This window comes from Zea mays, chromosome 10, assembly GCF_902167145.1.
Source record: "Zea mays cultivar B73 chromosome 10, Zm-B73-REFERENCE-NAM-5.0, whole genome shotgun sequence".
NCBI classification, from domain to species: domain Eukaryota; kingdom Viridiplantae; phylum Streptophyta; class Magnoliopsida; order Poales; family Poaceae; genus Zea; species Zea mays.
In genome coordinates, this window is record NC_050105.1 from 61,938,172 (window position 1) to 61,950,607 (window position 12,436).

General features: G+C 47.1%; 1 protein-coding gene across 1 annotated transcript; it reads left to right on the plus strand.

Moving 5' to 3' along the window:
- Positions 1-1,613: 1,613 nt before the first annotated feature.
- LOC109942823 (uncharacterized) lies at positions 1,614-11,324 on the plus strand. The gene is made up of 2 exons (XM_020545371.1): positions 1,614-2,133; positions 11,224-11,324. The coding sequence occupies exons 1-2, from the start codon at positions 1,614-1,616 to the stop codon at positions 11,322-11,324; spliced, it is 621 nt and encodes a 206-aa protein (XP_020400960.1).
- The last annotated feature ends 1,112 nt before the right edge of the window (positions 11,325-12,436 follow it).

Genomic DNA, 12,436 nt, shown 5'->3' on the forward strand with positions numbered 1-12,436 from the left:
GCTTTTGTATCTTGTGTGACATTAGAAATGCTTTTGCAGTAAGAACTTGTGAACATGGCAAATGAGAATCAGTAATCCGCTACTGCAATACAAATTGTGACGATTAACAATAAGGCTACATACTTGTATTTAACCCTATGGCATGTCTTGCTAGAAAATAAGTAGAGCAAGTCATTGAATTTTATAGTACAGAGCACACAAAACTTGTCTATCTATATATATATATAGAAGTGATGGCGATGATTGAACTGGTTTTGTGTGAGACATGTTTATTCTTAGAAGCGGTAATGATGAAAAAAATTGTGTAAACAAATAAATAATTTGTTTCGGTAAATAATAGAGATGGAGCAGGAATATGGTAATCGTTATGCACTAATATTTTATTGAATATTTTGTATGTCGTCGTAACGCACGGTCGTAATGCACTAATTCATGGTGATATTTTATCACGGATTTTACATAAAATAGTGATGTTTGTGGGTCTTATCTATATTTTATACTAATTTTTTACTCTCGTGATAATGCATAGACACAGTTAACACTAAGAACCGTCCATCAGTTTTACTCCCCAAATTATTACACCGGGAAGAATTGGTGATTGTCCTCGACCAAGGAGGAGGGATCCCCGCTGGGCCCATATCAAGCGTGCCAAAGGCCCAAAGCTGAGGTCGTAGCCGTGCATGGAGTCATCCGGTAGCCTCAGCGTCTGCAGGGCACACATCACGCGCACCCCAGCGTTCATCTTGACATGACATTGAAACAGTGGCGGATGTCGAAGGAGTCGAGACGCGGGCAGCCATCCAGGATAGCCGCGAGGCCGACGATGCTGAAGCTATTGCCGAAAAGCTGCAGGGACTGGAGGCCGCGCATCTTTTGCTGTTTCCGTGGCTTCACTGTCGCCGCCGGTGCCAGACTCCCAGGGCCAGCGGAAGTGATGCTTGTTCAGGTGAAGGTGCTTCAGGCGAGGGCCGGCGTCGGCTGTGGCGGCGAGGATCTCAGCCTCAGCGACGTTGCTGCAGAAGCGGGAGAGGGTGGAACTTGAGTAGTGTGACACCTTCTTATTGCTTCTTTGAGGGCCAGCATGCGGAACTTTCTTATTGCTTCTTTGAGGGCCAGCTTCGAGATTTTGTAGCACGAGATGAGACGAAGACTCTTCAGCTGCGGAGCCCTGCAGTTTAGTTGTTGGTTTTTTCACTGATCAGTTTAATTTTCTGGTGCTTCGTGCAGGTTTTCGGTTTTCTTGAGCAATCTCTACTACTACTTAAGTTCTTAGTGTAGACGTCCACAACAAACGGTGTACGGTTCTGCCATCTATCCCAGCTTGGAAGGTTCCCGAGATCCCCGCCTCCCTACGCCGATCCACCCCTCGCGCCGCGTCTCTCTCGCTGCGTCCTTCCGTAGTCTCCTTCCGTAGTCAACGCGTCCTCGCCTTACCATGCCGATCTAGCCCTGGCTCTCTATGGAAGGTGTGACCTCTGCACCCAACTCTACAGGGAAGGCGCGGTCTACTCTCCATGGCCTCCCGCAATCAACGGTCTCTTGCCCCACCGCGACGACCTTGCCCTGGCTCCCCATGGAAGGCCGTGGAAGGTGCGACCGAGCCCCATCTCAACATGGAAGGCGCGATCCACTCTCCTCGCCCCATCATCGGCGTCCACTATCCATCGAAGAGTCTCGCCTTCCCAGTCCCCCTTCCCCACAGATGGCCGGCGAACCCATCGCCACCGTGCCATCGGGGCCTGAATCCGTGGCCGAGGCCGACCGTCTCCTGGCGCTGGCCGAGTCGGAGCTCTCCACGGGCAGGCACGCCCTTCGCGCGCAGGTACGCCCTCCGCGCCACCCGCCTGTACCTGACCTCCCCGCGCGCCCCAGTGGTGGCCACCGCCGCCAACGTGCTCCTCGCCGACGCCTCCTCCCACCACGCCGCGCTGCTGCTGCCCGAGCCCGACGACCCCGACGCCTCGCCGCTCTCCGTCTCCGAGCTCTGCCGCCACTTCAAGTCGCTCATCAAGTCCCTCCGCGTCGGCCTCGACGCCACCACCGCAGCCGCCTACCCCTCCGTTGCTGCCGCCGCCGAGGAGGCACTCGACCGCGCCACCAAGGCCTACGAGGCGCTCACCGCTCCTGCCCCTGGTGAAAGGGAAATGTGCCCTTGGGCCATTTCTAAGTATTTTGGTGATTGAGTGCCAACACAAGTGCTTAAATGTGAATCTATACCCATGGATGGACAAAGTGCAAATCAAGAGTAAAGGTATGTTTCTAAGCCTTAGTACATTGTTTTGAAGACTAATGTATTGTGTCTAAGTGCTTGAAACAGGAGAAATCGAGTCAGAGAAAAGTTGGCTGTGTACAGCCAAAAGGCTGTTCGGTCTGGAGCACCGGACTGTCCGGTGGTGCACCGGACAGTGTCCGGTGCGCCAGACTGACTCGGGCGAACTGGCCGCTCTCGGGAATTTACCGGCGACGTACGGCTATAATTCACCGGACTGTCCGGTGTGCACCGGACTGTCCGGTGAGCCAACGGTCGGCCGGGCCAACGGTCGGCCGCGCGATCTGCGCGGGACACGTGGCCGAGCTAACGGCTAGAAGGGGGCACCGGACTGTCCGGTGTGCACCGGACATGTCCGGTGCGCCAACGGCTCTCTGGCGGCCAACGGTCGGCTGTGCCGTTTAAGGAAAGAAATTGGGCACCGGACAGTGTCCGGTGTGCACCGGACTGTCCGGTGCACCAGTCGACAGAAGGCAAGATCAGCCTTCCAGATTTGCTCTCAACGGCTCCTAGCTGCCTTGGGGCTATAAAAGGGACCCCTAGGCGCATGGAGGAGTACACCAAGCATTCCTACAACATTTCTAAGCACCAAGACATCGATTCCGCGCATTTGGTTCATTGTGATAGCATCTAGAGCTCTTGTTGAGTTGTGAACTCATTGAGTGGTGTTGCGAGCTCTTGTTGCGACTTGTGTGCGTGCTGTTGCTCTGATTTTGAGTCTTGTGTGCGTTGCTAGTTCCTCCCTTACTCCGTATTTCTTTGTGAATCTCAAGTGTAAGGGCGAGAGGCTCCAAGTTGTGGAGATTCCTCGCAAACGGGATATTGAAAGGCAAAGCAAAACACCGTGGTATTCAAGTTGGTCTTTGGACCGCTTGAGAGGGGTTGATTGCAACCCTCGTCCGTTGGGACGCCACAACGTGGAGTAGGCAAGCGTTGGTCTTGGCCGAACCACGGGATAAACCACTGTGTCATCTCTGTGTTTGATCTCTTGTGGTATTGTGTTTTGTTGAGACTCCTCTCTAGCCACTTGGCGATTATTGTGCTAACACTTAACAAGTTTTTGTGGCTATAAGTTTAAGTTTCACAGGATCACCTATTCACCCCCCTCTAGGTGCTCTCAATTAGTATCGGAGCCGTTCTCTTCACAAAGGGACTAACCGCCCGAAGAGATGGATTCTAAAGGGAAGGGAATCGTGATCAACGACAAGGAGAAGGAGTCGTTCGTCAACGAGCCAAGGGATGACAAGTCCAACGACTCGGGCTCGGGCCACAGACGCAAATATGGGAAGAAGAAGAAGACAAGATGCATCAAGGAGATCGTCTACTACGACAGCGATGAGTCTACTTCCTCCCAAAAGGACGACGACCACAACGAATACGAGAGAAAGAAACCGGTCAATTCGAACTTTTCTTTTGATTACTCTCGTATTCCTCAAAGTACTAATGCTCATTTATTATCTATTCCACTTGGTAAACCTCCTCATTTTGATGGAGAGGACTACGGATTTTGGAGTCACAAAATGTGTAGTCACTTGTTCTCTCTCCATCCTAGCATATGGGAGATTGTAGAAAGTGGAATGCACTTTGATAGTACGGATAGTCCCATGTTTATTAATGAACAGATTCATAAAAATGCACAAGCTACTACTGTGTTGCTAGCCTCTTTGTGCAGGGACGAGTACCATAAGGTGAGCGGCTTGGACAATGCCAAGCAGATCTGGGACACCCTCAAGATCTCTCATGAGGGGAATGATGTCACCTTGCTCACCAAGATGGAGTTGGTGGAGGGCGAGCTTGGACGGTTCGCAATGATAAGGGGCGAGGAGCCAACTCAAACATACAACCGGCTCAAGACCCTTATCAATAAAATAAGGAGCTACGGAAGCACGCGATGGACGGATCACGACGTCGTCCGCCTAATGCTAAGGTCCTTTACCGTTCTTGATCCTCATTTGGTGAACAATATTCGTGAAAATCCTAGGTACACCAAGATGTCGCCCGAAGAAGTTCTGGGGAAGTTCGTAAGCGGGCGAATGATGATCAAGGAGGCAAGATATGTGGACGACGCGTTGAACGGTCCTATTCATGAGCCTCAACCTATTGCTCTCAAGGCAACGAGGAGCAAGGAGGCGCTACCGAGCAAGGTGGCGCAAGTTGAGGCGGCCGGGCTAAATAATGAGGAGATGGCCCTCATCATTAAGCGCTTCAAGACGGCGCTTAAAGGTCGCAAGGGACAGCCAAGCAAGACCAAGACAAAGGAGAAGCGCTCGTGCTTCAAATGTGGTAAGATTGGTCATTTCATTGCTAACTGTCCCGATAATGAAAGTGACCAGGAAAAGGGGAACAAAAGGGAGAAGAAGCATTACAAGAAGGCCAAGGGCGAGGCACATATCGGAAAGGAGTGGGATTCGGATTGCTCCTCCTCCGACTCCGACAATGAAGGACTCACCGCCACCGCCTTCAACAAGTCATCCCTCTTCCCCAACGAGCGTCACACTTGCCTCATGGCAAGGGAGAAGAAAGTAAGCACTCATGATACTAGTACTTATGCTTCTTCAAGTGAGGATGAGTCTAGTGATGATGATGAGATAGATTACTCATGCTTATTCAAGGGATTAGATAGATCTAAAATTAATAAGATTAATGAGTTGATTGATGCTTTGAATGACAAGAATAGATTACTAGAAAAACAAGAGGATCTTTTATATGAGGAGCATGATAAATTTGTTAGTGCACAAAATTCTCTTGCTCTAGAAATTAAAAGGAATGAAATGCTCTCTAGTGAATTATCTACTTGTCATGAATCCATCTCTAAATTAAAAAGTGTTAATGATGATTTGAATGCTAAGTTAGAAATAGCTAGTAAATCAACATCTTGTGTAGAAATTGTTGAAACTTGCAATAGGTGTAAAGATTTTGACATTGATGCTTGTAGTGAACACCTAGTTTCAATTTCCAAACTTAATGATGAATTGGCTAGTCTTAATGCTCAACTTAAGACTAGCAAGAGTAATTTTGATAAGCTAAAATTTGCAAGGGATGCCTACACAATTGGTAGACACCCCTCAATTAAGAATGGACTTGGCTACAAGAAGGAAGCCAAGAACTTGACAAGCCATAAGGCTCCCATCTCCGCCAAGGAGAAAGGGGAGGCCCCTATGGCTAGTAGTGTGCAAAAGAACCATGCCTTTATGTACCATGATAGGAGACAATCTAGAAATGCTTATAGGAGATGTAACGCATATGATGCTTTTGATTCTCATGACATGTTTGCTTCTAGTTCTTCTTATGTGCATGATAGAAATGTTGGTAGGAGAAATGTTGTTCATAATATGCCTAGGAGAAATGTTGTTAATGTTCCTAGGAAAGTAATGAATGAACCCTCTACAATTTATCATGCTTTAAATGCTTCCTTTGCTATTTGTAGAAAGGATAGGAAAATAGTTGCTAGGAAGTTAGGGGCAAAATGCAAGGGAGACAAAACTTGCATTTGGGTCCCTAAGGATATTTGCACTAACCTTGTAGGACCCAACATGAGTTGGGTACCTAAGACCCAAGCCTAAATTTGCCTTGCAGGTTTATGCATCCGGGGGTTCAAGCTGGATTATCGACAACGGATGCACAAACCATATGACGGGGGAGAAGAAGATGTTCACCTCCTACGTCAAGAATAAGGATTCCCAAGATTCAATTATATTCGGTGATGGGAATCAAGGCAAGGTAAAAGGGTTAGGTAAAATTGCAATTTCTAATGAGCACTCTATCTCCAATGTGTTTTTAGTTGAGTCTCTTGGTTACAATTTGCTATCTGTTAGTCAACTATGCAATATGGGATATAATTGTCTTTTTACAAATGTAGATGTGTCTGTCTTTAGAAGAAGTGATGGTTCACTAGCCTTTAAGGGTGTATTAGACGACAAGCTTTACTTAGTTGATTTTGCAAAAGAAGAGGCCAGTCTAGATGCATGCTTAATTGCTAAGACTAGCATGGGCTGGTTGTGGCATCGCCGCTTAGCACATGTGGGGATGAAGAACCTTCACAAGCTTCTAAAGGGAGAACACGTGATAGGTTTGACTAACGTACAATTCGAAAAAGATAGACCTTGTGCAGCTTGTCAGGCAGGTAAACAGGTGGGAGGAGCGCATCACAACAAGAATGTGATGACCACATCAAGACCCCTCGAGCTGCTACATATGGACCTCTTCGGACCCGTCGCCTATCTAAGCATAAGAGGAAGTAAGTATGGTTTAGTTATTGTTGATGACTTTTCCCGCTTCACTTGGGTGTTCTTTTTGCAGGATAAGTCTGAAACCCAAGGGACCCTCAAGCGCTTCCTCAGGAGAGCTCAAAATGAGTTTGAGCTCAAGGTGAAGAAGATAAGGAGCGACAACGGGTCCGAGTTCAAGAACCTTCAAGTGGAGGAGTTCCTTGAGGAGGAAGGGATCAAGCACGAGTTCTCCGCTCCCTACACACCACAGCAAAATGGTGTGGTAGAGAGGAAGAATAGGACGCTAATCGATATGGCGAGGACGATGCTTGGAGAATTCAAGACCCCCGAGCGTTTTTGGTCGGAAGCCGTGAACACGGCTTGCCACGCCATCAACAGGGTCTACCTTCATCGCCTCCTCAAGAAGACTTCGTATGAGCTACTAACCGGTAACAAACCCAATGTATCTTACTTTCGTGTATTTGGGAGCAGGTGCTACATTCTAGTGAAGAAGGGTAGAAATTCTAAATTTGCTCCCAAAGCTGTAGAAGGGTTTTTGTTAGGTTATGACTCAAATACAAAGGCGTATAGAGTCTTCAACAAATCATCGGGTTTGGTTGAAGTCTCTAGCGACGTTGTATTTGATGAGACTAATGGCTCTCCAAGAGAGCAAGTTGTTGATTGTGATGATGTAGATGAAGAAGATGTTCCGACGGCCGCTATACGAACCATGGCGATTGGAGAAGTGCGGCCACAGGAACAAGATGAACGAGATCAACCTTCTTCCTCAACAACGGTGCATCCCCCAACTCAAGACGATGAACAGGTTCATCAAAAGGAGGCGTGTGATCAAGGGGGAGCACAAGATGATCACGTAATGGAGGAAGAAGCGCAACCGGCACCTCCAACCCAAGTTCGAGCGGTGATTCAAAGGGATCATCCCGTCGACCAAATTTTGGGTGACATTAGCAAGGGAGTAACTACTCGATCTCGATTAGTTAATTTTTGTGAGCATTACTCCTTTGTCTCTTCTATTGAGCCTTTCAGAGTAGAGGAGGCCTTGCTAGATCCGGATTGGGTATTGGCCATGCAGGAGGAACTCAACAACTTCAAGCGCAATGAAGTTTGGACACTGGTGCCTCGTCCCAAGCAAAATGTTGTGGGAACCAAGTGGGTGTTCCGCAACAAACAGGACGAGCACGGGGTGGTGACGAGGAACAAGGCTCGACTTGTGGCAAAAGGTTATGCCCAAGTCGCAGGTTTGGACTTTGAGGAGACGTTTGCTCCTGTGGCTAGGCTAGAATCAATTCGTATCTTGCTAGCATATGCCGCTCACCATTCTTTCAGGTTGTACCAAATGGATGTGAAGAGCGCTTTCCTCAATGGGCCAATCAAGGAGGAGGTGTACGTGGAGCAACCCCCTGGCTTCGAGGATGAACGGTACCCCGACCACGTGTGTAAGCTCTCTAAGGCGCTCTATGGACTTAAGCAAGCCCCAAGAGCATGGTATGAATGCCTTAGAGACTTCTTAATTGCTAATGCTTTCAAGGTTGGGAAAGCCGATCCAACTCTTTTTACTAAGACTTGCGACGGTGATCTTTTTGTGTGCCAAATTTATGTCGATGACATAATATTTGGTTCTACTAACCAAAAGTCTTGTGAAGAGTTTAGCAGGGTTATGATGCAAAAATTCGAGATGTCGATGATGGGCGAGTTGAACTACTTCCTTGGGTTTCAAGTGAAGCAACTCAAGGACGGCACCTTCATCTCCCAAACAAAGTACACGCAAGACTTGCTGAAGCGGTTTGGGATGAAGGACGCCAAGCCCGCAAAGACTCCGATGGGGACCGACGGACACACCGACCTCAACAAAGGAGGTAAGTCCGTTGATCAAAAAGCATACCGGTCAATGATAGGGTCTTTACTTTATTTATGTGCTAGTAGACCGGATATTATGCTTAGCGTATGCATGTGTGCTAGATTTCAATCCGATCCTAAGGAGTGTCACTTAGTGGCGGTGAAGCGAATTCTTAGATATTTGGTTGCTACGCCTTGCTTCGGGCTCTGGTATCCAAAGGGGTCTACCTTTGACTTGGTTGGATACTCAGATTCCGACTATGCTGGATGTAAGGTCGATAGGAAGAGTACATCAGGGACGTGCCAATTCTTAGGAAGGTCCCTGGTGTCGTGGAACTCTAAGAAACAAACCTCCGTTGCCCTATCCACCGCTGAGGCCGAGTATGTTGCCGCAGGGCAGTGTTGCGTGCAACTACTTTGGATGAGGCAAACCCTTCGGGACTTTGGCTACAATCTGAGCAAAGTCCCACTCCTATGTGACAATGAGAGTGCTATCCGCATGGCGGAAAATCCTGTTGAACACAGCCGCACAAAGCACATTGACATCCGACATCACTTTTTGAGAGACCACCAGCAAAAGGGAGATATCGAAGTGTTTCATGTTAGCACCAAGAACCAGCTAGCTGATATCTTTACCAAGCCTCTAGATGAGAAGACCTTTTGCAGGCTGCGTAGTGAGCTAAATGTCTTAGATTCGCGGAACTTGGATTGAAATGTAGCATACATGTATTTATGCTTTTGATCATGTTCCTTTTTGCATTTTGTTGTTTAGTATGGTGCTCAAGTTGTACAAACACTCCCTGGACCTCACAAGTCCGTTGCAAAGTGATGCACAGTTTTAGGGGGAGATGTGTTACAACTTGACCCTTTGAGACTAACCATATGCTTGAGTTTGCTTGTTTTAGTCTCGAAGGAGAATTAAAAGGGAAAAGGTGGACTTGGACCATGCAAGACTTCCACTGCACTCCGATGAAAAGAGTAACTTTTCCAAGTTCATCTTTTAACTCTTATTGCCTATTTGCTCTTAATTGAAGATTTTGGTGAGGCAATGGGGTTAAAGGGCCAAGATTGATCCCGTTTTGGTGCTTGATGCCAAAGGGGGAGAAAATAAAGGCCAAAGTGATAAATGGATCAGCTACCACTTGAGAGATTTTGAAAATAGTAGAATAGAGTTTTTTGTTTTGTCAAAACTCTTTTATTGTCTCTCTTGTCAAAAGTTGGCTTCTTGTGGGGAGAAATGTTGATTATGGGAAAAAGGGGGAGTTTTTGGAATCCTGAATCAAATACTCCTGAAATGACTCTCTTTATGACTTAACATGTGTGTTTGACTTAGAGATAGAAATTTGAGTTTTGATTTGCAAAAACAAACCAAGTGGTGGCAAAGGATGATCCATATATGCCAAAATTGAATCAAAATAAATTTGAGTTTTATTTGAAGTGATATTGCACTTGTTCTAGTTGCTTTATGTTGTGTTGGCATAAATCACCAAAAAGGGGGAGATTGAAAGGGAAATGTGCCCTTGGGCCATTTCTAAGTATTTTGGTGATTGAGTGCCAACACAAGTGCTTAAATGTGAATCTATACCCATGGATGGACAAAGTGCAAATCAAGAGTAAAGGTATGTTTCTAAGCCTTAGTACATTGTTTTGAAGACAAATGTATTGTGTCTAAGTGCTTGAAACAGGAGAAATCGAGTCAGAGAAAAGTTGGCTGTGTACAGCCAAAAGGCTGTTCGGTCTGGAGCACCGGACTGTCCGGTGGTGCACCGGACAGTGTCTGGTGCGCCAGACTGACTCGGGCGAACTGGCCGCTCTCGGGAATTTACCGGCGACGTACGGCTATAATTCACCAGACTGTCCGGTGTGCACCGGACTGTCCGGTGAGCCAACGGTCGGCCGGGCCAACGGTCGGCCGCGCGATCTGCGCGGGACACGTGGCCGAGCTAACGGCTAGAAGGGGGCACCGGACTGTCCGGTGTGCACCGGACATGTCCGGTGCGCCAACAGCTCTCTGGCGGCCAACGGTCGGCTGTGCCGTTTAAGGAAAGAAATCGGGCACCGGACAGTGTCCGGTGTGCACCGGACTGTCCGGTGCACCAGTCGACAGAAGGCAAGATCAGCCTTCCAGATTTGCTCTCAACAGCTCCTAGCTGCCTTGGGGCTATAAAAGGGACCCCTAGGCGCATGGAGGAGTACACCAAGCATTCCTACAACATTCCTAAGCACCAAGACATCGATTCCGCGCATTTGGTTCATTGTGATAGCATCTAGAGCTCTTGTTGAGTTGTGAACTCATTGAGTGGTGTTGCGAGCTCTTGTTGCGACTTGTGTGCGTGCTGTTGCTCTGATTTTGAGTCTTGTGTGCGTTGCTAGTTCCTCCCTTACTCCGTATTTCTTTGTGAATCTCAAGTGTAAGGGCGAGAGGCTCCAAGTTGTGGAGATTCCTCGCAAACGGGATATTGAAAGGCAAAGCAAAACACCGTGGTATTCAAGTTGGTCTTTGGACCGCTTGAGAGGGGTTGATTGCAACCCTCGTCCGTTGGGACGCCACAACGTGGAGTAGGCAAGCGTTGGTCTTGGCCGAACCACGGGATAAACCACTGTGTGATCTCTGTGTTTGATCTCTTGTGGTATTGTGTTTTGTTGAGACTCCTCTCTAGCCACTTGGCGATTATTGTGCTAACACTTAACAAGTTTTTGTGGCTATAAGTTTAAGTTTCACAGGATCACCTATTCACCCCCCCTCTAGGTGCTCTCACCTGGGACCTTCTGGACCGCCTGCGCCGGGTGCCGCCTCCTCCACGAGTTCGAGCGCAAGTATGTGGGATACTGAGTGCGATTAAGGTTCATCAAGTGAAATTTAGATACTGAGTGCGATTTCGGTTTCAGCTCTGGAAATTGCTGATCAATTAATTATGGGGGGAAGCGTCTCTACTTCCTTCTCGGTTGGTCAAGGTATCCCCTTCCTGTGTCCTCTCTCCTCTGTGTAGATGGCGATGTTGGGGACTTGTTCTCAAATGCTTCGGCTTAAGAACAAGGCAACACAGAAAATGTTAAACGGTAGGGTCCTTCGTCCTTCGAAGCATTATCTCCCTTAGGATATAATGATTTTCGGACGAAGGTTATGAAGGGTGCACCTTCATAAACTCAACATAAAATGATGATAAATGAATCATATGAAATATGAAGGGCAACATAAACAAACATATATTATTATTAACTTATTTTTGCATTATTATCATAAAGAAATAGAAATGACATCAAATTACAAATGTACCTTCGGCTTGGAAGGAAATGAAAGTACAAGTGTGATGCAAAAGCAAGTGCCAAGTCAGCGTGAACAGTACGGGGGTACTGTTCATCTATTTATAGGCACAGGACACAACCCATATAAAATTACATCCATGCCCTTTACATTTGGTAGTAATTCTATAGTAATCCACCGAGGTCTGAATAGCCTTTTCATCTTTAAGTCGGTTTCCTTTTCTGCTACCACGCCGAAGCTTTCCCGCTCACATCTTCGGCACTGTATCAACCTTCGTATTATTTTGGGCTTCTCCTACTGTGATATCGACTCGAGTCCGAAGATACCTGTTCACACATTATACTCCAGAGACACTGTTAAATCCTGTTTTTGAGGACCTTCGGAAGCCGAAGGCCCCCAACAGTAGCCTCTCGCAATATTAATTTGTTAAAATAATAAATTTAGATTGCGACATGGACGAAGGCTTTAAGCCGAAGGTCCGAAAAAACACCTTCCCTTTGCTAGAATAGCAACATTCACTGACAGGCGGGGTCTTTCAATTTTCAACGCACTGGGCGTATAAATAAGGGCATACCGTGAGCTCATTTGGTACGCTTTTTTGCCATCTGCTCTCGCTCACTCAATTTTTAGCTCTTGCGCACCAAGATTTGCTTAGCTTTTTAAGTTTTGAAGCTTCGGCATTGAAAACAGTTTTTTAGTGTCTCCGAAGATGTCTGAAGATAAGAAGGCTGCTGCCGAGATGAAGCTGAGTCTCTCTGAAGAGAAGAATCTGGGGTTTCTTATAGCAATGTCGAAGACCAATACAGAAAAAATCACCAAAGAGATTTTAGAAGGTTT

Bases quoted from the DNA above. Each gene is read 5' to 3' on its own strand.
- LOC109942823 (XM_020545371.1), top strand. From the start codon at position 1,614: ATGGAAGGCGCGATCCACTCTCCTCGCCCCATCATCGGCGTCCACTAT. The intron at 2,134-11,223 runs GTGAAAGGGAAA...TTTCGGTTTCAG, and splicing joins GCTCACCGCTCCTGCCCCTG to CTCTGGAAATTGCTGATCAA.